Genomic DNA, 22,829 nt, shown 5'->3' with positions numbered 1-22,829 from the left:
AATCACGGCCAATATTGATGCATGCACTGAGGTCGTCGAGTAGTTCCCCTTTATGTGATATTCGATCACAACGATATTTGGTTATGCATGCAACCAACGACGGTGTTTAAACACAGGACCAAACTGTTTCACGGTATGTTTACTGATTACACTGGACCATAGTTAAACTTCACAAATTTTATTTAAACAGAACTTTTTACAAACAAAAATAGACCTTTATTAACACATTAAAAAATAATCAAGTTTTATTCTCTTAAGAACCGAAATGGACGCTAGTTCGGAGGGCACTGACCTGCCGGATTTATTTGAATAGGTTCATAGGTTGTTTTGTTGTTTTTTCTTATCTCTAGGTAGTAGCTATGAGCGAGAGAGTTTGTACCTATCTGCTTACTATAAAAAAGGGGTGTTCAAATCTACTATTTCAGTATAACAGATATGAGATGAGAGAAGATTAATCGCGAACATTACCGGCCTCCTTGAACTTGTTTCAATATAGAATTCCGGCTTAACTAACTTCGTACTTCTAACATTATAATTTAAGCTACATTAACATCTAATATTTTATCATTCGTATCAACTTCTTCAGACGGTAAGGGACACAGTCGATACACCGATCGTTTGTAAACTCCTGTAGCGGTTTTGATGGTTACCACTCTGACGACATTGTCCTGTCCTGGGTGCACTGCGATGATCCGGGCCAGGGGCCAGCAAAGTGGCGGAGTGTTGTCCTCTCGTAGCACGACGATGCTCCCGACACGAATAGAGCTCCGACGACACGATGCGCTGGACGTTTGAAGCTCGGTGAGGTACTCGCGACTCCATCGTTGCCAGTAGTGCTGGAACAGCTGTTGACGCTGCTGGTAGTGGGTTAGGCGGTTTGTGGGAACACTTCGAAAATCTTTGTCTGGCAGGTCGGTCATGGGGCATCCAATTAAAAAATGAGAGGGAGTAAGAGCGTCTACGTCTGACGGGTCATCGCTGAGGGGGGATAATGGTCGAGAGTTAAGGGCAGAGGTAATTTGCACCAGTAGGGTATGGAAGTCTTCGTGCGACAGTTGGTGCAAGCCGATTGATTTTTTTAATGACGTTTTTACATTGCGCACTGCGGCCTCCCATAGTCCACCGAAGTTGGGAGCTCTGGGAGGAATGAAACGCCATTCAATGCTCTGCTGCGAAAGTTCATTGGCGATGGCTTCGTGACTTTGGCGCTGATGGAGGATGTCATAAAGTTTCCTAAGCTCGTGCTTAGCTCCAACGAAGTTTTTGGCGTTATCTGAATGAATTTCGGCTGGCACACCATGATATCCAACGAATCTTCTTAGAGCGGAGATAAAGCTGCTGGTGGTGAGGTCTCCAACGAGCTCGAGGTGGAGTGCCTTCGTGGAGAAGCAGATGAAAACAGCAATAAAACATTTCGGGGGCGACGCTCGTCTGTGTGGTGGTTTCAAATAGAACGGGCCGCAATAATCAACACCGGTAATGTGAAATGGTCTACTAGGGCGGACTCTGGTGGAGGGTAGCTGACCCATTGGCTGCTGGTACGGTTTGGGATTCACACGAAAACAGAAGTGGCATTTCCGTAGGACTTGTTTTACTGCTCTTTTTCCGTGTATAGGCCAAAATTCCTGACGCAAGGCAGAAAGAGTCAACTTATGACTACCGTGAATCGTCTTCTGGTGAAAATAGTCAATGGCCATGTTGGTGAATGGATGTGAGGGGGGAATTACAGCTGGATGCTTGACATCGTACTGCTCAAGGGAGTTGCGTAAACGACCACCTACGCGAATGACTCCTTCTTGATCCAAAAATGGGTTCAATAACTTTAGCGGCGAGTTGCTGGACACCTGATGATTTTTGCGTAGTTGCTTCATCTCCTCAGCGTAAATCTCCGATTGAGCTAACCTGGTCAACGCAATTTTAGCTTTACGGAATTCTTCTGCCGTCAGCAAAAGGGTGCTCTCTTGTTGGTTACGGTGTTTGAAGTAGTGGACAAATCTTAAACAAAATGCAACAATTCTGATCGAAGTTGTGAACGATGAACTCAGCAAAAAGAGGCGATGGGGTTCTGGTGCTGTAGTAACAGAACAAACCGTTTTCCGCATTTCTAGATCCTCGTCACCGATTGTAATTTCTTCCGTTGCCGTTGGCCAAACATCTTCTGCTTCCTGTAACCATTTTGGACCCACTCTCCACAATTCGCTTTCGAGAAAATCTCCAACCGGAAGTCCGCGAGAAACCAAATCGGCAGGATTTTCCTTGCCGGCGATGTGATGCCATCGATGTCCGTAGGTTCGAGTTTGAATGGATGAAACACGATTCGCCACAAAAGTATTCCAAGTGTTGGGCTGCGCCTTCAACCAGTGAAGCACAACCGTCGAGTCTGACCAAAAGTGAGCCTCGACACTGTCGAGAGATAGCGCTTTAACAACTCGAGAATAAAGATTCGCAGCTTCCTTAGCAGCACACAGTTCTAGCCTCGGCAAGGTTAAGCGCTTTAGAGGAGCAACACGTGATTTAGCCGAAAGTATTTCTACGCGTACCGCACCATGTGCGTCGGTAGAACGTACGTAAATACATGCGCCGTATGCGCGTTCTGACGCATCAGAAAAACAGTGGAGTTGAACGTCTGTATATCCGGAAGTAAATGCAAATCTGCTGATTCTTAATTCAGAAAGTTTGGGTATCTGATCATAATAAATCTTCCATTTTTGGTCGATGGTCTGGGGGACAGGCTCGTCCCATTTCGTCTGCAGTAGAGCCAATTCTTGCATAATAATTTTAGCCGAAACAACTACTGGAGCAATAAGACCGAGAGGGTCAAATAGTTTTGCGATTGCCGAAAGAATATGCCTTCTAGTCCACGTAATGTGTTCAGAGGAAATATTGTGCAGAAAACGTAAATCATCAGCGTTAGGATCCCAAGTGATTCCTAATGTTTTTACTTCTTCTCCGGGACTGAAATCAAATGTGATCGTCAGATTGGTTCCTAGTTGGTCTTCGGGTAGATCAGCTAAAACTTCGGGTCGATTTGAACAGATTTTTCTAAGGGAAAATCCACCTTCTTTCATTGCTGCAACCAGTTCGTCTCGAAGTAGAATTGCCTCATCAATTGTAGTGGCTCCAGAGATACAATCATCCACGTAAAAATCGCTTACTAGAGCTTTCGAGGCTCTCGTGTAGCGGGATCCTACATCTGCGGCCAGCTGAGTTAGACATCTTGTTGCTAGGAATGACGATGGTGTTAACCCGTAGGTCACGGTTAGTAATTCGTAAACGTCGATGGGTTCAGTTTCTGAAAATCTCCAGAAGATTCGTTGCAGCGGAGTATCATCACTGTGAAGAATCACCTGCCTGTACATCTTCTCCACATCTCCTACTAGCGCGATTTCATGTTTCCGAAATCGGAGTAAGAGGCTGAGAAGATCCTCCTGAATAATTGGGCCCTTCATCAGGCAATCATTAAGTGAATATCCGCTATCCGTGCGCGCAGAGCCATCAAAAACTACACGCACCTTTGTTGTCGTGCTGGATTCCTTGACGACCGGGTGGTGGGGTAAGTAATAAACTTTCCGTTTATTATTTCCACTGCTTATAGTCGCCAATTCATCTTCCGGAACCTTGCGCATGTGTTTCAGCTCTAAATACTCCTTCATAAATTCATGATATTGTCGTTTCAATTCCAAATCATGTGCCAAACGCCTTTCTAATTTACGGAATCTTTCCAAAGCCGAAACTTCAGACCTTCCAAGCATACGTTCAAAATTCAAGTGTTTGGGCAATCGTACAATATATCTTCCGGATGGATCTCGAGAATGGTGTTTTACGAAATTTTCTTCGGTATTTATTTCCTCCAAAGTCCACACGGGTTTCTCATCGTTACTTTCCACTATCCAGAATCGTTCGAGCTGACGTTCTAAGCCATCGGAAGCCACAGCCACGTTGCAAGCGATTGGTGTTTCGGATGGAACCATTGCTTTTCCAGAGACCACCCACCCGAACACTGTATCCACCAAGAAAGGCAACCCAGGACCCAGAGAAACTCGCTTCAACTCATTCTGGTATAAAAGGTCATAAAAGTTCTCTGCGCCAACCAACAAATCGATTCGATGACTAACGTTAAACTCCGGATCTGCAAGATTGTATCTCTCTGGTATTTTCCAATGTTCAACTGGTACCGTACGTGAAGGTAAATTTGTAGTCACCCGCTGCAAAACCAAGAAATCCATGCCAATCGAAAAATCTTTTACCCGAGAACCAATCGTTGCTCTAACCGAATGTCGCGCCCTTGTTTCAGCTTGCCCAACTCCACAAATCGGAACATTTATCGCCCTTCGTTTCAATTTTAAAATTTGACATAACCTTTCACTAATAATGTTCGCTTGAGAGCCGTTATCCAATAGGGCTCTAACCATGTGCTTGGCTCCGTTGTAATCCTTCACCGTTAGCATAACCGTTGACAAAAATACACAAGAAGAGCCTGCTTTTACCCCAGCGCTGAATGAACCAACCTGTTCTTCCGCTTCAACTGGATTCTCCACGTTTGTCTGATCATTCTCAAGGGAGTGACTGGAACAAGGAGCCATTGCACTGTTCACCGTAGACCTTTCCTCGACATTTGCAAAACCAGGGTGAATGAAAGAGTGGTGCTTTTGATTGCAAGTTCTGCACCGAAACTTTGAATTACAATTCCGTGCCCAATGTCCACTTTTGAGGCAGCTACTACAGAGCCGCTTGGTGTTAATGAAATCCAGCTTCTCCTTCAACGACATTTTGATGAATCTTTCGCATTGCGACATGTAATGCGATTGTCCACAGCAAACGCAATTCAACTGTTGCTTAGCATCTTCCGCACCAACATGGACTCCAACTGGATTCCGCTTAAAATTCGACCGCTGCTGAACTGAAGAGAAATCAGAAGAGTTGGATGATACTGCTTCTAGCACACGTGTTCTTCTCTCTAGAAAATTAACCAAATCTTTAAACGACGGGTTCTCCAACGGGGCAGAATGATCCTCCCATAATTGAAGCGTACTCACATCCAACTTGTTGCACATCCAGAAAACTATCATCGCCCCCCAGTCGTCGACCTTTTCGCCTAGCTGCTGCAGAATTTTTAACCTCTGCTCAAATTCATCAACCAAACCGTGAATAGCTGAAGCTGTTGGTTTGTCGATTCGCGGATATTCCATCAACGCCTGTAGATGACGCTTCTTCAGCAACTTCTCGTTCGAGTACCTTTTCGAAATCGTTTCCCATGCAATCAGATAGTTCTCGTTAGTGACGGTCAGAGATTCAATAAGTTTTGCCGCCTCACCCTTCAACGCCGATTTAAGGTAGTGAAATTTTTGAACCTCACTCAATTCATCCGCCTCATGAATGAGTGACTCAAAAGTGGCCTTGAAAGTCAACCAGTTCCGGTAATCTCCATCAAAACTCGGAATTGAAATCTGTGGCAGTCGCACCCCACTATGCATTCCCAAAGTCGTGTTATTCCGTGCCAAAGTGTGATCCGCATTCGACACAAGTCGAGGTGGGACTGGAAGATTTGCCAGAAGCGCCGCCCGAAATTCAAAATATTGATTCTCAAACCTCTCCGATGTTTCAAAACTGTCCCTAGCCAGATCGTTATTTTTGTCCAGGATTTGTATTTCGATTTGAAGGGCCAAAAATTCATTCCACATAGCATCCAATTTTTCCAATCGAGATTGTATTTGCCCGCCATGATTCAATGGATCGAAATTTACCAGAAAATGCCCCAACCTCGTCAAAGACGCAAACAAATACTCCCTCTTCCGCAAAAGCTCGTTCAGTTTTTCCCCAGGCATGTTCCACAACCACTACCAGCCCAAGCGTATGATGAAACCAGGGATGAGCCGAAAAAGAGATCAAAAGAGACCAGGAAGTACCTCTCAAGCTGAAATATTTATTTGGACAGGCACTCACCTGAGGCCTGTTCACAATAGGCCTTGTATTTCAAATAATATGTATACTCCTTCCGGCCTCCGTAGTAGGACACGACCTGGTTTGTCGACCTTCGATCCAAGCTTCGTACGCAACCAAACCACATGCAACAGCGACTCGACCTACTTACTGGAGCATGCAGTCTCAGTATCGTTTTCGTTCTTGAGTTACTCACTCAAATCATTTGATCATTTGCACCGTTAATGCGTTCCTCCGATGGGCCACCAGTATACGCCTATACGCTCGCCGAATGTCGTTGAACCTTCGTTTGGTGTTGACTACGCACCAAGCCAAAGCACGCAATACGCCTCACCAACGTTGTTATTACCTCAGACAAATGAAAAGAGCACGAAAAAAAAATCTTTTGCAGCACCACCAGATGTTATAATTCGTTGGACAGGCACTCACCTGAGGCCTGTTACTACAAGGCCTTGTATTTTATTCCAAAATATCGATTTTTGTGACTTCCAATTCCAGCGCGTTAATTTGTAGCATGCAAAGAAATTGATGTGACTCGGGACCCCCAGAGATTTCACTAAATGCTCGGTTCCAATTCTTACTCCACCAATTCGATCAGTTATGTTCGGCTCCGTTCCATAAATCGAGATTCCAGCTTACTGTTCCCCAAATACTTCCAATGGTGATGCTTTTCGATGACGACTCAAATCACAGTTCGAGCAGATATGGTACGTTCAAGAAATAAAGAAAGAAAATCGAGGAGCACCAATAACACGGGTAAAAGCGATTGGAGAGCCACTCACCTGTGGCCTCTTTTTCAAAGGCCTTGTAATATTTTTCAATAGCTGAGACCACCTTCAATAATTCGAAGAAATCCGCTTCGTTTAAAAGTCCATCCAAATAGCAATACACCAACAAATAAGATCGAAGATTTTTCGACCAAATAGATTCAATAGTCGGCCTAAGTGCATTAAACCATGCATACAATGCGTCTAGAATCCACCTCCGATTGACACCGTTGCAGCCAGTAATTATTCAATATATGCTCGGACGTTGCTCAAGAAATTCGAGCAGTTATGTTGAGCACCAATAATTGCTTCAGATCGACGATAAGACTCGTAACATGAAAGATAAAAAGACACAAGAAGCACCACAGAGACAATTGTAACAAATTGGAAGGCCACTCACCTGTAGCCTGTGCTTTCAAGGCCTTGTGTCTTATTAAATCGTTTCATCCAAGTGTGCCAGCATCACAGATCCGAACCTTCAAACCGCTGTATCTTCGATCCAATCAGAGCATAAATTTGGAGCGAGCGCAAGATTTGCGAAAAGCTGCGTCCACAGTCCTCGTTCCTTTGGCTCAGCTGCAGCAAGCGATCGATCGCTATGTGTTTGGCAGTTGTTCAAGCAATTCGAGCAGTTATGTTGAGCGCAACGAGTTGCTCCAGAACGATGACGATGTCTCGTAGCATGAAAGTTAAAAAAGACACAAGAAGCACCACAGAGGGAAGATTAATAGATTGGAAAGCCACTCACCTGTGGCCTGTGCTTTTGAGGCCTTGTAAACTTTCTACGATGACTACGATGATCACTCAAAAAACTTCCAAACAAACGCTTCGGCTGGATATTTCAACTGCCAGCAAAATGAGGAAATCTGGCGCCAGATCTGAGCTTGCCTCAATTGTTTGAACAAACAATGGTCCGCCAAGCCAGCCGCGAATCCTGGTCACGGCACCAATGTTCTTACCGGGTTCGTCGACTGGATTCTTATTAAACAAATTCGTTCCGATGACCACTGCGAATTCAATCACGGCCAATATTGATGCATGCACTGAGGTCGTCGAGTAGTTCCCCTTTATGTGATATTCGATCACAACGATATTTGGTTATGCATGCAACCAACGACGGTGTTTAAACACAGGACCAAACTGTTTCACGGTATGTTTACTGATTACACTGGACCATAGTTAAACTTCACAAATTTTATTTAAACAGAACTTTTTACAAACAAAAATAGACCTTTATTAACACATTAAAAAATAATCAAGTTTTATTCTCTTAAGAACCGAAATGGACGCTAGTTCGGAGGGCACTGACCTGCCGGATTTATTTGAATAGGTTCATAGGTTGTTTTGTTGTTTTTTCTTATCTCTAGGTAGTAGCTATGAGCGAGAGAGTTTGTACCTATCTGCTTACTATAAAAAAGGGGTGTTCAAATCTACTATTTCAGTATAACAGATATGAGATGAGAGAAGATTAATCGCGAACAATCTCAAAAGCCTCATTTCATCAGGAAACATTCCGAATTACATGATCGAGTATTATTTCTGAGGAAAAGTTCAAAAACAGCTGAAATATTGACAATTTAAGTCATGCTGTGCAACAATGGGTTAGGGGACAACGATTGGCAAATCACCCTATATGTTTTTTTGGGGGCCTTCGAGGCACCAAGTATCAGTGTAAAATTGGAGAAGATTTGGATGACTCCTGTATATTTTTGAATGGAAATTGGTATCGGAAAAGATGTTGTTGCATAGAAATTTATCCAGATAATTTAAATAAGCTTGCAATGAAGTTGTCCTAAATTATTAGTTTTGCTTATTTTTAAGCTTCATTTTTTACTATCATGAAAAGAAGCTAAGTAATTTAGGAAAAAAGTTATAACCATTTAAAAAGAAAAAAAAAATCTGAATACGGTGAAAAGTGTTCAAAACTGGACGGTCTTTGCTTTCTAGGGCTTTCAATAATCTCATTGAAAAATTTTGCAACGGATATATAAAAAAAACATTGGCTATTAAAAGCAGTTCTTAGTAATTTTTTATATTCATTCTACAGAAAAATAGCGTTCATATTACTAGTCGAAAACGCTGAAATTAAACTTACATTTGGAAAAACTTTTTTTTCTTTTATAACATCGAATATATTTTCAAGGGTACATAATAGGTTTTTGGTTTTTTCTACATGAAATGTGCTGCAAGAATAAATGAATATTATTCATTAATCAAATTTTATTTTTCTGGACTTCCAGTACATTTCTGGTGGTTTTTGAATGAAAAAGTTTGTTTTCCTTTACAAATTTCCATAAAAAAATAAAACTCGTTGCGCTAATCCAGGACTCAATTGATTGCTTCCAAAATTTTTATTGCTATTTTCAGTAATAAATAAAACCAAAATAAGTCATGGGAGGTCTAAAGTTTTATAAATTTAGAGTTTCCAATCAAAGATGCAGCGGTTTATTCTACATACACACTGATTCGATTTTTGAAAATAATGTAATTTTTTGACATTTTTTTCTATAAAAAATTCTAAGATTATGATATATGTGTCTACTATAATTTGATATTCTCGTTATAATGTAAATTTTCAACAAAAAGAGCTACTCAGATAAAGAATTTCAATCAACAATGAGGAAAGTGAAAGAAATGGATTTTTTCAATTTAAATTTTTAGTTACTCTTGTAAGAACTTATTTTAAAGACTTTTTCGATTGAAAGAAACTGCTCGAATTTGAAAAATATATCAAAAATTGAGCTCCTTGACGACTTTTAAACGTGTTTGCTCGAAACTATCGTTTGGGCACTTACACCTCTCTGATCTTAAGGAATCCAATTGTGATGAAGTTTAAGACGACTAAGACCCAAACAAACTTCTGATAGCAAACTTTTTCATTTTTGCATCGATTCTTCAATCACTATAAATATGACAAATTTTAAGTGTTTTTATTGACTGGAGGTCGAGTAATCAATACTTGGATAACAGTTTGACACAAAGAAAATTCAAATTCGAAAGTCTTGTCATGGTTCTTACTAGTGATTCAAAAATTGTTAAAAAGCAGAAAAAAAATGATATTTTGATTTTATATGATGCATAGATTACTCTAAATTCTTTTAAAATACAATTCAATAAAATTCTTAACATTATTTTAAAAATTGTTACTTTTTCTCACAATAAAACTTAAATAAATTTGAAACAATCAGTTACAGTTATTCACTAAACTGATTGAATTTGGGGTCATTTCCGAGTTTCAAAAATCTTGAGGTCTTAAAAGGTGAGCTTAGTTTCAAAATGCATCCATGATATTATGCGGAACTTTAAAGTATCGTTTACATGAGTTAGTTTTAACTTTTAGGTTGATAAATATGAGAATAATATAGGCCCTAAGTACCAAAAGGGTAGTAAGAATAAAAATGGTCCATTTTCGGTTGATGGTTGCAAACGATTTTTCATATTTCAAAATATTTTTGATGATTATTTCAGAATTATAGAATTCCAAAGAAAATGTAAATTTCCAAAGAAAAAAATAAGCTTGATTTCTCGAAATAAGCAGTTAGGCACCCTTTGGTTCCAAGGGCCTGATTTAACATTTTATCCTGAAAAACGAACAAGATTTTTTTTAACTCTCCAGTTTGAAAAAAAAAATCTTTGAATAAATTTCTCAAGCAATGTTTTGTCTTTCAGCATTATTTTCCTTTATAGAAATTTTGAATTAACACCGGGGTTGAAAAAACCTATTGGTTTATCAGAACAAAACATGATAGATTTTATCATTCAAACCTATAAGTTAAAATTTACTCCTAGCGAAAGGATGAATAAATCATCTGGTTTGAAATTAAAAAAAGTACTTAATTTAAAAAGTTTTACTGATGTTTAACTTACTTTAAAATTCTCCAAAATACAATGAATGAATTTAAATCCTTTCAAGAACACGGGGTTTTGAAATTCAAAAATGACCCCAAATCGACTCAGTCTACTATACACTTTTTTCTGCAAAATTGCTCTTCATAACATTGAACCTCTTTTGAAATCATTATTAATTGAAAAACTTTATTCAAAACACAGTTTTATATTGATTGAAAGAAAAGTTCTTTTAAAAAAGTCATAATTTTGGAGAATTAAAATTTATCAGTCCAAAACAGTCTTAACAATATTTTTGTTTAATGCTTACAGTTTAGAGATAATTTCAAAATTTAACCCTCATCCGCATTAGAGTGTCATTTTGACACTATTTCAAGTTTGAATGCTTGTGACTTTTTTCAGAAGCTTAAAAAAACAAAAATTTCTTCGGAGACCCTAAATGAATTCAAAAGTTCTTTAATTTATTAATGGATGAACCCTGGAAGCCTGGACAAAAAAAACTCCCTTTTCCGACTTAGAGTGTCATGTTGACACTCCAAAAGTAAAATCCATTTAAGTCGTTTGAATTATCATGAACTTCATATAAAACTTATATAAATAAAAACCTTGTAATGTCAGTTAAATATGTTTAGAACATAATATATAGCTCAAGCTTCTAGTTTTCTCGTTATTCAGCATGAAAGAAAAAAAATCCGAAAAAAACATGCCTCAGGAAAACTGCTGTAGTTCATATATTACACGTCGAAAAAATATTTGTCTGATACATATGAAAGCTGAAGTTAATGTCTACATCATGGAACAAAGAAATATGTTTTGAATTATTTTTAATGAAATGGTCACAAAAAGTTAAAAAAAGTGGTTTGAAAAACCTACTTCATTATTTCGTCTGTCACCGTACCTACTCGGAGAGCAAACAAACACGTTTTGCTGGATGCGCTGCTTGTGGTTCTAGAAATTCAGGAATGATTTTATGTTTATAATTTTCATATTTTTGTGAAATCTCACAGCGTAAATTGTTGCATCTCACTAGAATGTAGATTAAATTCCCTTTTCAATGGATATAGTTTTGATTGCTTCAAACAGCGAGAAAGCACTGAAAATCCGGGAACAACCTGACGGTGGACCACAAAAACAGATAAAATTTCAATTAGTGAAAAATTCCAGTAAATTCAATTTTTGTTGCATCGAAAATCTAAAGACAGCAAAATGTTAGAATTTTATTAAAGTTTGTAGTCATATTTTTTAAAAAACTCAACCATAGCTCAAACAGTATTTATTAGCAATCGAATGAAAAGTAGGTTTTTCAGACCACTTTTTTTAACTTGTTGTGACCATTTCATTAAAAATAATTTAAAAAAATATTTCTTTGTTCCATGATGTAGACATTAACTTCAGCTTTCATATGTATCAGACAAATATTTTTTTGAACGTGTAATATATGAACTACAGCTGTTTTCCTTAGGCATGTTTTTTCAGTTTTTTTTTCTTTCATGCTGAATAACGAGAAAACAAGAAGCTTTAGCTATATACAATGTTCTAAACATATTTTACTGACATTACAAGGTTTCTAGTGATATAAGTTTCATTGTAATCGGTTAGATATAAAAAGAGTTATGACGATTTTAGCTTGGAGTGTCAAATTGACACTCCTAGTGCTGATTAGGGTAATGAAATCTAATGCGGATGAGGGTTAAAAGACATCCATATGAGAGAAACCTTTTTGAGAGTCTAGAATCTTTTTTTTTTTTATTTCGATTATAAAGTCTGCTTCATTTAATATTGGAACAAATTCTTTTGCTCATTGTGGCGCTCCTAGTGGACGGATTTGGAAACTTTTTTCACCCACGTGTCGGGAAATTCATTACCTTTCACCATGTATTTATGTCATAACACCAAACGATAGCATTTTGTAAACAACCGCCATGGAAGCCGAACGGAGAGATCAAATTGTGCACAGTTTTCTTGAAAATCCATTGTTGTCGGCATCGAAGCTAGCTAAACAGCTTAAAATGCCCAGAAATATCGTATGGCGTGTTATCAAGCAGTACAAGGAAACATTGACGACGGCTCGGAAGCCGCATTCGAAGCGTCGGAGTGGAACTGTCGACCGGAAACTGCGTGGGAAAGTCATGAAGGCCGTTAAGAGGAATCCCAATCTTTCAGACCGCGATTTGGCCAATAAGTTCCAGGCCGCTCACAGTACGGTGCGACGAATTCGTCTCCGGGAAGGAATAAGGTCATTCCGAGCCAGCAAACAGCCAAATCGGACGCTGAAGCAGGACAATGTGGCCAGAATCCGTGCTCGAAAGCTGTACGACCAAGTGCTGACCAAGTTCGACGGATGTATTCTGATGGACGATGAGACCTACGTGAAGGCGGACTTTGGGCAAATCCCAGGTCAAAAATTTTATTTGGCGACGGCTCGGGGGGATGTACCTGCAAAATTTAAGTTCGTGTTTGCGGATAAATTCGCCCGCAAGTACATGATTTGGCAGGGGATATGCAGTTGTGGACAGAAAACCAAAGTCTTTCTCACTGACAAGACAATGACATCAGAAGTCTACAAAAAAGAGTGCCTACAGAAACGGATTCTGCCGTTTATTCGTGCCCACGACCGTCCAGTAATGTTTTGGCAGGACCTCGCAAGCTGCCATTACAGCAAAACGGTTATGGAATGGTACGCAACGAACGGGGTCAGCGTAATACCGAAGGACCTCAACCCCCCAAACTGCCCCCAGTTCCAGCCGATAGAGAAATACTGGGCAATCACGAAGCGGAGGCTTAAGGCAAAGGGAAAACTTGTTAAGAACATGACTTAAATGAAGAACTGGTGGAATCAAATCGTCAAAACGGTGGACGAAAAGGGTGTGCGCCGCCTAATGTGCCGTATTACGGAAAAAGTACGAGAATTTCTTCGAAACAGCAATGAATAATTTTTTTAATTTTTTTTTATGAAAGAGTAAAGAAAATGCTACATTTGTATGAAAAACAAATTATGAATTCGTTAATAAATGACTGAACTACACGCAATTGTTTGTGTTCCAATATTAAATGAAGCAGACTTTAGGCGTTTTACAATCTTTATGGCATTCGCGACTTTATCAACGTTACAGTTGGCGGATCGTTATTGAAAAACTTATCTGGTACAACTGTGTTCGATGTTTACTCTTGGGCTCAGGAGACAACAGACTTGAAGAGTCTAGAATGTTATCAGGGAATAGTGTCGAAAAAATTACATTTTTTAACAATCGAACCAATGTGATCTCTAAAAATCTTTTTCGAGGCTTCCAGAATCTCAGATGTAATAAAAGCGGAGACTGGAGTAACGTGGGCCATGGGGGAATGTGTAGCACTCTAAATATCTCAGCTGTGTGTTGAGACAAAAATATCAATCCAACTGTCATCGTCAACGCTTTACGTAAGTTTATTTTTTTTATATGTTGTTGAGGTAAATATGCATCATATGCATCTTTTATTGAACTATACATAGTTATATATAGCTATAGCTAGAAAAAAATCACATATTTGAACAAGCACCCGCCAAACTAATCAGTGTGATACTGTGACCTAATACCTACACCTACGATCTGAAGTTAACTATCACACATTAGACACATATGCTTTTTACATCACTAGCGCAACAATATCTCACCGATTATGGGGAATTTCAATCGAGAAGCGGCATTCTCGAGATGTTCACTGCATCGGGCGAATTTAAAGTGGGTGATGCATTTCACATAACCGTAAATTTGATCCTAAAAGCCGAATGGATGAGCCCTCGAATGTATCGTTATTGCAATTAGGTCAGCCGATCCAGGAGTAAAAGGAATCCCCGGTCGTTAGAGCCCCGGTTGCTCGTAGACCAAGATCTGTCGGAGAAATCCTTTTAAGAGTCCAGATTTGAGCCGAACGAAAATGATGGGAGCAGAAAAATGCCGGTGAAATGTTGTGCAACCTCTAGCGTTGAACATAAAAACGCCTAAAGAACGATAAAGGTAAGACTGACCGGCCCGGTACACTCAATCCGTACAACATTTTTATGACGTTGTTGGCTGTTTGTGCTTCCAGATCGGTTCCCGTGGCCAGCCAACGTGGCAAACCACGTGTCGAGTCGATGTGCTAGGGCGCGCAGGAGACCGAACTAGAAAAAAACACCATCATGAATTGGTAGGTACCAGGATCTGTCCAGGATCTGCTCGACGAACGACGGACGCCGACGATGAAGAACTTGAATAATGTTGCAGTTTACTCTCAATAACCACGGCCACTAATGGTCGTCCGCTTCTCAAACGAGTCATAAAAAGAGCAAGTATACAAGCCATCATCATAAATAGCATTCCGGAGGACGACGACGAGGAACGGCCACAGGACACAAACCGGGCGCGATATCGCATCAGATCCTGCCTGACTATGTTTGTGCTACACCGACTCTTACAGCATCCTGCCTCGCTTCGAGGACTGACTGGCCATCGAATGTTCTTCGTTCGGTAACGACTTGGCACCCTACATATATAGATCTGCAGCTGGCGGATCGAATGGCGTTGTTTTTGGTTTGTTGAATGCTGAAAACGTGCCCCGGCGACAAGTGGCTTGAATGACAAAGTACAACAAATTCTTTCCAAATACCAAAAGCTCGTTTCGGAAGTGCAAACAAATACACCTCAACACTAACTGTTGACCTAAAATTCGGTATTCAAAAACATAAACAGTTTATAGTAGGTTTAGGAAAAAACAGTTATTTGAACTAAAATAATATTAATACTCTAACCGGTACATCTATATATATAAAAAGCAATTATCTGTATGTTTGTTTGTTTGTTTGTTTGTTTGTTTGTCCTCTATAGACTCAGCCGCCTTAAGAGCTAGAGATCTGAAATTTGGCATGGATGCTCATTAGGACCAGGAATGATGAAAAATGTTTTTAGATTTTTGGACGACCCCTTCTGAAGGGGATCGTCCATACAAGACAAATATTGTTTTCACGTTATTGACGTTATTTTCAGTCGGATTGTGATGAAAATTTGCACATGAGTGTTTTGAGAGACGAACAATCAGTTACAGTTATCAAATTTAGGGTCAGGGGTCGGCCAAAGGGGTCGTCCATATTTACTGATTAATGTTTTTGCGATATTGGCGTTATTATAGATCGTATTGTGATGAAAATTAGCTCATGAGTGTTTTGAAGGACCAGCAATCGATTTCAAGATTCGAATTGCGGATCATAAGTTGGCTGAAGGAGTCGTCCATACCCAAATTTAACGTTTTTGCGATTTTGACGTTATTCTACATTGGATTGAGATGAAAATTTCCGCATAGGAGTTTTGAGGGACGTTCTTTTGCTTTCTGGTTTCAAATCTTGACTCAGGGATCGGCAAAAGGGGCACTGATTTTACGATATTCTCTTGATTGAGCATAGAATTGTAATGAAAATTGACACATGGGAGGTTAACAGAAAAGATAATTGATTTCAGGTGTCAAGTTTTGAATCGTGGTCAAAAAAAAGGCCGTCCATGTCAGTCGCTCACTGTTTTCGCGATATTGTCGTGATCATGCATCGGATTGAGATGAAAATGTTCAGATGAGAATTATAAATTATGAGCAATTGACTCCAGGTAGCATGTTCCGTGTCAAGGGTCGGCGAAAGGGGCGTCTATATTCACTGTTCACTCTTTTCAAGTTCCTGACGTTATTTTACACATAATTTGAAAAGAAAAAATGGCACAAGGGAGTTTTGAGGAACGTAAAATTGGTTTCAATTATCGAATTTCGGGCCCTGGGACAGAAAAAGAGGGTTTCATTGAAAGTTCAGTGTTTTGTGCAATAATTTTGTTGGAGGCAGTTGATTGATACCAATTTAAGTGTGAAGGTCAAGCAAAGGAGTCGTGCACATAAACAAATAGTACATGTTTCTGCCATAATATCTAGATTTTGCAACCGATCGAGAAGAAAACACTCTCACATAAATTTTAATAAAAAGCCAATCAACCGTTTAATTTGAATTTCAAGTAATAGTAACAGTAGCGACTTTAAACACTGTTGAATTTTTCCCCCAAAATTGTCGAAAGAATGTTTCGAATTCATTTTCTAAACTCATTTTGACGTACTAATGATTTAAAGCGAAACGAAGTTCGTACGGGATCAGCTAGTCAATAAAATAAAGATGAAAAGTGTTCTTCAGTTAGCTTCATGTGCAAAAACGGTTAAATCAAAAACTCAAGTCAATTGATAAATCTTAATTTTTCATTGGCAAGTTATTAATTATTTGTATTTTTTTCAGTTCTTGAACTATCACATTCTTTGCCAAACTTATCAAAAATTTCAAAAAGGTATTCAAAGGTGATGAAAAAATTTCAAAGCTACATGGGAAAAAAAAAATTATTACTCGAAATAAAAACAACGGTTCAGCGATGTTTTGTACCGATTTTTAAAGAAATATTTCACCAGGAATCGGTATATACCTAAAGTTAACAACTTACTGTTCCCGATTTATTAAATTGTTGCGTAATCCGAAAGAAATGACCGACCTGGAACTTTGGCGACGACTTTTAGCATGAAAACACGGACACGAGTTGGAACTTGGAACCTTCTAACCCTTGCCCAACAAGGCAACCTGGCTCATAGAAGCTAGCCGCCTCAAGCTAAAAATTATGGGACTGAGCGAAGTCGAGAGAACAAATTCTTTCCAAACACCTGGATTTTCCTGACCTGTTGCACCGCAGTTGAAAAAAATGTTGAACACTCACCATTCAACCGTATACAGAGTAAAATATTGCTGACATTACAGGACGTTCTCCTATATAAAAATATTTAGTTGCGCTCAGCAAATTGAAGTCGAATAAATAAATTTTAGTGATTAGTAAACTATAAGGCTCTGGAAAGTTCATTATTCAACTGAACACCTAATTTAATGTAATAATGTAACATAAATGTAATGATGAATTGGTACGAATAAAAATATATTTAAAAAAACCATATCCAGAGTGTTGAAGCGGTTTCAGGAGCGGTTGACGTTGGACTACAGCTAAGGAGCAGGAAGAAAACCGGGACCGGAGAACAAAAAGAAGGAGGAAAAGGTGAAGCGGATGACTAAAGCAAATCCCAACATCTCGAGCCGGTGATTATTTGCAGAATTTTTAAGTAACGTTTACATGAGTTACCCCGGTGGATGCTTTGGTCGCATGCAGACTGAGAAGTTGGCCGCACGCGTCTGTTCCCCAAGTCAGGGGCGGCGAGCAACAACAACCGAGCGTCAATTCTCCAAGATGGCAGCCCTATCGCGGGATAGGGACGTTAGGCTAACAACCTACTGCTCCCGATTTATAAAATTGTTACGAAGTCCGAAAGAAACGACCAACCTGGAACTTTGGCGACGACTTAAGCATGAAAACACGGACACGAATTGGAACTTGGAACGTTTTAATCCTTGCCCAACAAGGCAAGCTGGCTCAACTTGCTATAGAAGCTAGCCGCGTCAAGCTTGAAATTCTGGTCCGTTGGCCTAACACTGGAGAACACAAGTCACAGTCCAGACAAGTCCTGCTTTACTCTGGCATACGAGGAGAACATGTTACTCGGGAACGAGGAGTTGGTTTCCTGTTAAGCCCGCAGGCCTACGCGGCACAGAGGTTCAAAATCAAAAAAAGTTGGAAAAAAATATTAAAAAGCTTTTTTGTTAAAGATTATGGACGGAAAGTTGAAAAAAAATATGAAATTGATTTTTTTTTTCAAAGTTTGCAATTTTTTCTATAATTACCAAAATGGGGTTTGAGCTTTATACCGGAAAATTGAATATTTTTCAATTATTTATGAATATTTTTGTTAAAATTAAGAATGGCCTCCGAATTTCCTCTAGGTTAGTTGTGTTAATACTTAAACTGATGTTTTATGGTGATGGTGCATAGATATCGAAGCAAACAATGCTTGGTTTACTTTGTATAAATGCTTTAAAATTTTCATTTTTGAACCAAACAGCATTGTACTCAAAGACACCGTATTCAAAATGTAGCAAAAACTAGCAGTTGATTTTAAGATATGTTTTTTGTGAGGTTTTCACCTATCCAACGATATATAATTTACCACGGTGATCGGCAGCGCAAGCTATATTTTTACTTCCGAAAAATAAATAGAGATAATCGAAAAAAAAAATTATCCTCAATTTTTGGGTTCTCAATCAAGCGAAACTTTATTAGTTCATGATATTTATTGTGTTTTTCATCTTAAAACTGTAAAATAGATTACAATTGATCACTTCGGTACAGACATTTATGAATTTTACAAATTATAGATGCCTTTTTATAACGTTTGGAGTAAACAATAAAAAATCCTATTTTTTATTTTTGTGTTACAGTTGTCGTTCTTGTTTGTTTCATGGAAGGTGTATAGAAAGTCCTAGAAAATATCTAATTACATCATAACATTCCCTGAATATTGGAGATACGATTCCAATATAAAAAATTTGGTTGACGCTGACTTGAAAAATGGACTTTTTTCCAGCTTTTTGGGAATTTGAACCACTGTGCGCGGCCCTCATAAGATAAGAACCGATAAACGAAAGAATAATTGTAGACAGATTTATTTTCCTGTATTTCCTGATTTTAGTTTCCTGTTAAGCCCGCAGGCCTACGCGGCCCTCATTAGATGGGAACCGATAAACGAAAGAATAATTGTAGACAGATTTAGAACACGGGTTAGTAACCTTACAACGATATGCAGGAGAAAGATCAGTTTTACAGTCAACTGAACAGCGTGGTAGAGAAAATTCCGAAAGGTGACATTCAAGGGCGACTTCAACGCAAGGATTGGCTCCGACAATCAGGACCTTGAGCGCATCATGGGGCGTCATGGCCTAGGACAGATGAGCGAAAACGGAGAGCTGTTTGTAGAATTTTGTGGCAACAACAACATGGTGATCGGTGGATCGCTATTCCCCCATCGACCGGCACATAAGGTCACTTGGGTATCCCGAGATGGCCGAACAGAAAATCAAATTGACCACATCTGCATTAGCTGAAAATGGAGAAGGAGCCTTCTTGATGTCCGCAACAACTCCGTCGTCCTGGCCCTGAGTTCGTTGGAGGCGATGGGGTTCTCCAGATCACACCTACAGGCAAGTACCCTGTTACGACAAGAACATCTTCTTTGCGTAGTCAGTTTCCGCTTTCCGACAGATGCACCCAGCCATACACTCCTGACCTCGGAAATCCGGCATTCTCTACTGGGCCTCCAGCACCGGGACGCAACGAACTAGGCACCACGGAGACCCCGGAGCCCTTCGACTCAGTCGCGCTGTTTCCAGCCAGCGTCAACAGTCGTCCCGGCCCTGAGTTCGTCTGTGGCGAAGGGGTTCTCCAGCTTGCGCTATCAGGCAAGTATGATATCATATACAGTTCTTCTCCGCGTGATGAAATCTGCCTTTCCAGCGATCTTCGTTCCGGTACTGCATCTGAATCGGACTACTCTATCAGCATTTTCTACCAGAACACGGGTGGCGTTAATTCCTGCGTGATTGATTATCTGCTTGCTACTTCGTGCTCCTGCTACGATATCATTGCCTTTACCGAAACATGGCTTAATGACCGTACCCTCTCCAGTCAGATTGTTGGCCCAGATTATACTGTGTTTCGTTGCGATCGTAGCCCCCTCAACAGCAAAAAATCTACTGGTGGTGGAGTGTTACTTGCCGTTAGATCTACACTCCCGGCTTTCCTTATCGAAGACGTTTCCTGGAACGATCTGGAGCTTCTTTGGACCCGCATTGATCTCGGTAATCGGAAACTCTATCTATGCGTAGTGTGCGTGCCACCTGATCGTTCTGGCGACCTGGTTTTAGCAGAGTCCTTGTTCTCCTGAGGATGACATACTCGTCATTGGCGACTTCAACATGCCCGGCCTAAAATGGTGCTCCTCTCGAAGTGGCTTTCTGTTTTCAGATCCTATGCGTTCCTCGTTCTCGGCATCTTCTAGCGTATACTTAGACGCCCTTAGTACAGCGACTTTACGTCAGATAAATAATATCGAGAATGAAAATGGACGTATGCTCGACCTCTGTTTCGTTAACGAAGGTTTCAGGATTCCGATGATTGACTTAGCACCCGCTCCCCTAGTCAAAGCTGTTCCACATCACCCAGCCTTAGTGGTCTCTCTCGATGCCGCAAGGATATTTGCCCCCGTGAAGAAAACGGCATCCTTCTATCAAGATTTCAAGAACGTGGATCTTGAAGCTATATCTCTCGTTCTTGAGTCCATCGAATGGGAAGTTGAGCTCGATCCTTCTGATCCAAACGCAGCTGCTGAGACATTTTCGAACATTCTCAACTACATCATTGATCGCCATGTTCCGAAACGTAGGGTGGCTATAAATCTACGGGCTCCCTGGGTCACTAAAGAACTGCGGCGACTGAAGACGGCCAAGAAACGTGCACTCCGAAACTACAACAAGCACAAATCCCCTTACACTAAGGGTGAATACCGCAAACTAAACTCTGCTTATAAAAAAGTCAGTAAGCGTAGCTACTTAAATTATCTAAACCGGTTACAAAGGAATTTTAAGACCAGTCCGAAATCTTTTTGGAAACACGTGAAAAATCAACGGAAAGAACCAGAACTCCCGTCTCACATGTTCCTTGACAGCGACACAGCGAATTCTGATCCAGAAATTTGTGAACTTTTTGCCGAGAAATTTTCCGGAATCTTCATCACTGGGGAAATTTCCTTGGAGCAACTGGCCAGGGCTGTCGGAAATATTTCATATTTATAAGGCACATCTTTCAATCATCGATGGACTGCGGAATCTTTCCCTCATTGTGGAAAGAAGCTCACATGTTTCCTGTCCATAAAAAGGGAGATAAGAGAGATGTGAGGAACTACCGCGGAATCTCCGCTTTATGCGCGATCGCCAAACTTTTTGAACTGGTTGTTTTGGATCCAATTTTCTCATTTTGCAAGCATCACTTCTCCAACGATCAGCACGGGTTCATGCCTAAACGATCCACGAGTACTAACCTACTGAGCTTTACATCGTTCGTGCAGGACAGCTTTGCCAAGAAAACTCAAACAGACGCCATTTACACTGATCTCTCTGCTGCGTTCGATAAGGTGAACCACGATATTGCAATCGCAAAGCTCGAACGTTTAGGCTTCTGTGGTTCCCTACTGGATTGGTTCCGGAGTTACTTAATGGGACGAAAGTTATCCGTTCGTACTGGTGAATTCTATTCTAGGCAGTTCGTTGCCTCTTCAGGAGTGCCTCAAGGAAGTCATTTGGGACCGATCATTCTCGTGATCTATTTTAATGATGTACTCTCGCTCCTCGGTGGCACAAAGCTCGCATATGCCGATGACCTGAAACTTTTTCACACCATAAACGGCCAAGACGACATCAACTTCCTTCAACAGCAATTCACCGCTTTTGCTCACTGGTGCGATATCAATTGCTTGCCCTTGAACCGCAGTAAATGCTCGGTAATATCGTTTACCCGTAAGCGACATCCTCTTCATGCAGAGTACATCCTCGGAGACCAATCCATCATCCGCGTGGACCATATTAACGATCTGGGCGTTATTCTTGACCGACGGCTGGAGTTCAAGACTCATACGAACTATGTTGTTGACAAAGCTTCTCGAAGCCTTGGATTCTTGTTTCGTATGGCCAAAGATTTCAAAGACGTATATTGCCTGAAAAGTCTTTATTGTTGCATAGTTCGTTCTATTCTCGAGTACGCTTCGGCTGTTTGGTGCCCTTTCTACCAGAATGGAACTGAAAGAATCGAGGCTATTCAGCGGCGTTTCTTGCGGTACGCTCTACGGCACCTAAACTGGCAAGATCCGTTTCGTTTACCAAGCTATGAAAACCGCTGCCGTCTCATAGGCTTAGATACGCTTCAAGTACGCCGAAATGCTACACGTGCTCTAGTTGCAGCGGACCTTCTAACATCTAGAATCGACTGCCCCGAACTGTTGGAGGCCATACCTCTCAGCGTACGACCACGCGGATTACGAAACCAGAACCTGCAGCTCTACGTACCTATTCGCCTGAACAATTACGGTGCTAACAGCGCTTTCATCGGCATTCTAAAAACTTTTAATCGGTTTTCCGAACATTTCGACTTCGACGTCTCAAGGAACGTATTCCGAAGAAAAATTTTAAGTGTCTCTAGTATTGTGTAGTTTTATGTTGATATTAATTTTAATTTGTTAGTTATAGTGTAGTCATTAGGATCAACATGTGATCCGTTGATATTTTAAACAATAAACAATAAACAAACAAAGCGCAGACAT

At 40.3% G+C, this 22,829-nt stretch overlaps 1 protein-coding gene across 1 annotated transcript; it reads right to left on the bottom strand.

Annotated features, from left to right (window-relative positions):
* Nucleotides 1-536: 536 nt before the first annotated feature.
* On the bottom strand, nt 537-5,825 carry LOC129741579 (uncharacterized). Its single transcript, XM_055733316.1, has one exon. It carries the CDS (start codon nt 5,823-5,825, stop codon nt 537-539), a length of 5,289 nt encoding a protein of 1,762 aa, XP_055589291.1.
* Between the last annotated feature and the right edge of the window lie 17,004 nt (nt 5,826-22,829).

The sequence above is a fragment of the Uranotaenia lowii genome, chromosome 2 (assembly GCF_029784155.1).
Source record: "Uranotaenia lowii strain MFRU-FL chromosome 2, ASM2978415v1, whole genome shotgun sequence".
Taxonomy (NCBI): Eukaryota; Metazoa; Arthropoda; class Insecta; order Diptera; family Culicidae; genus Uranotaenia; species Uranotaenia lowii.
This window is presented reverse-complemented; position numbering and strand designations above follow the sequence as displayed.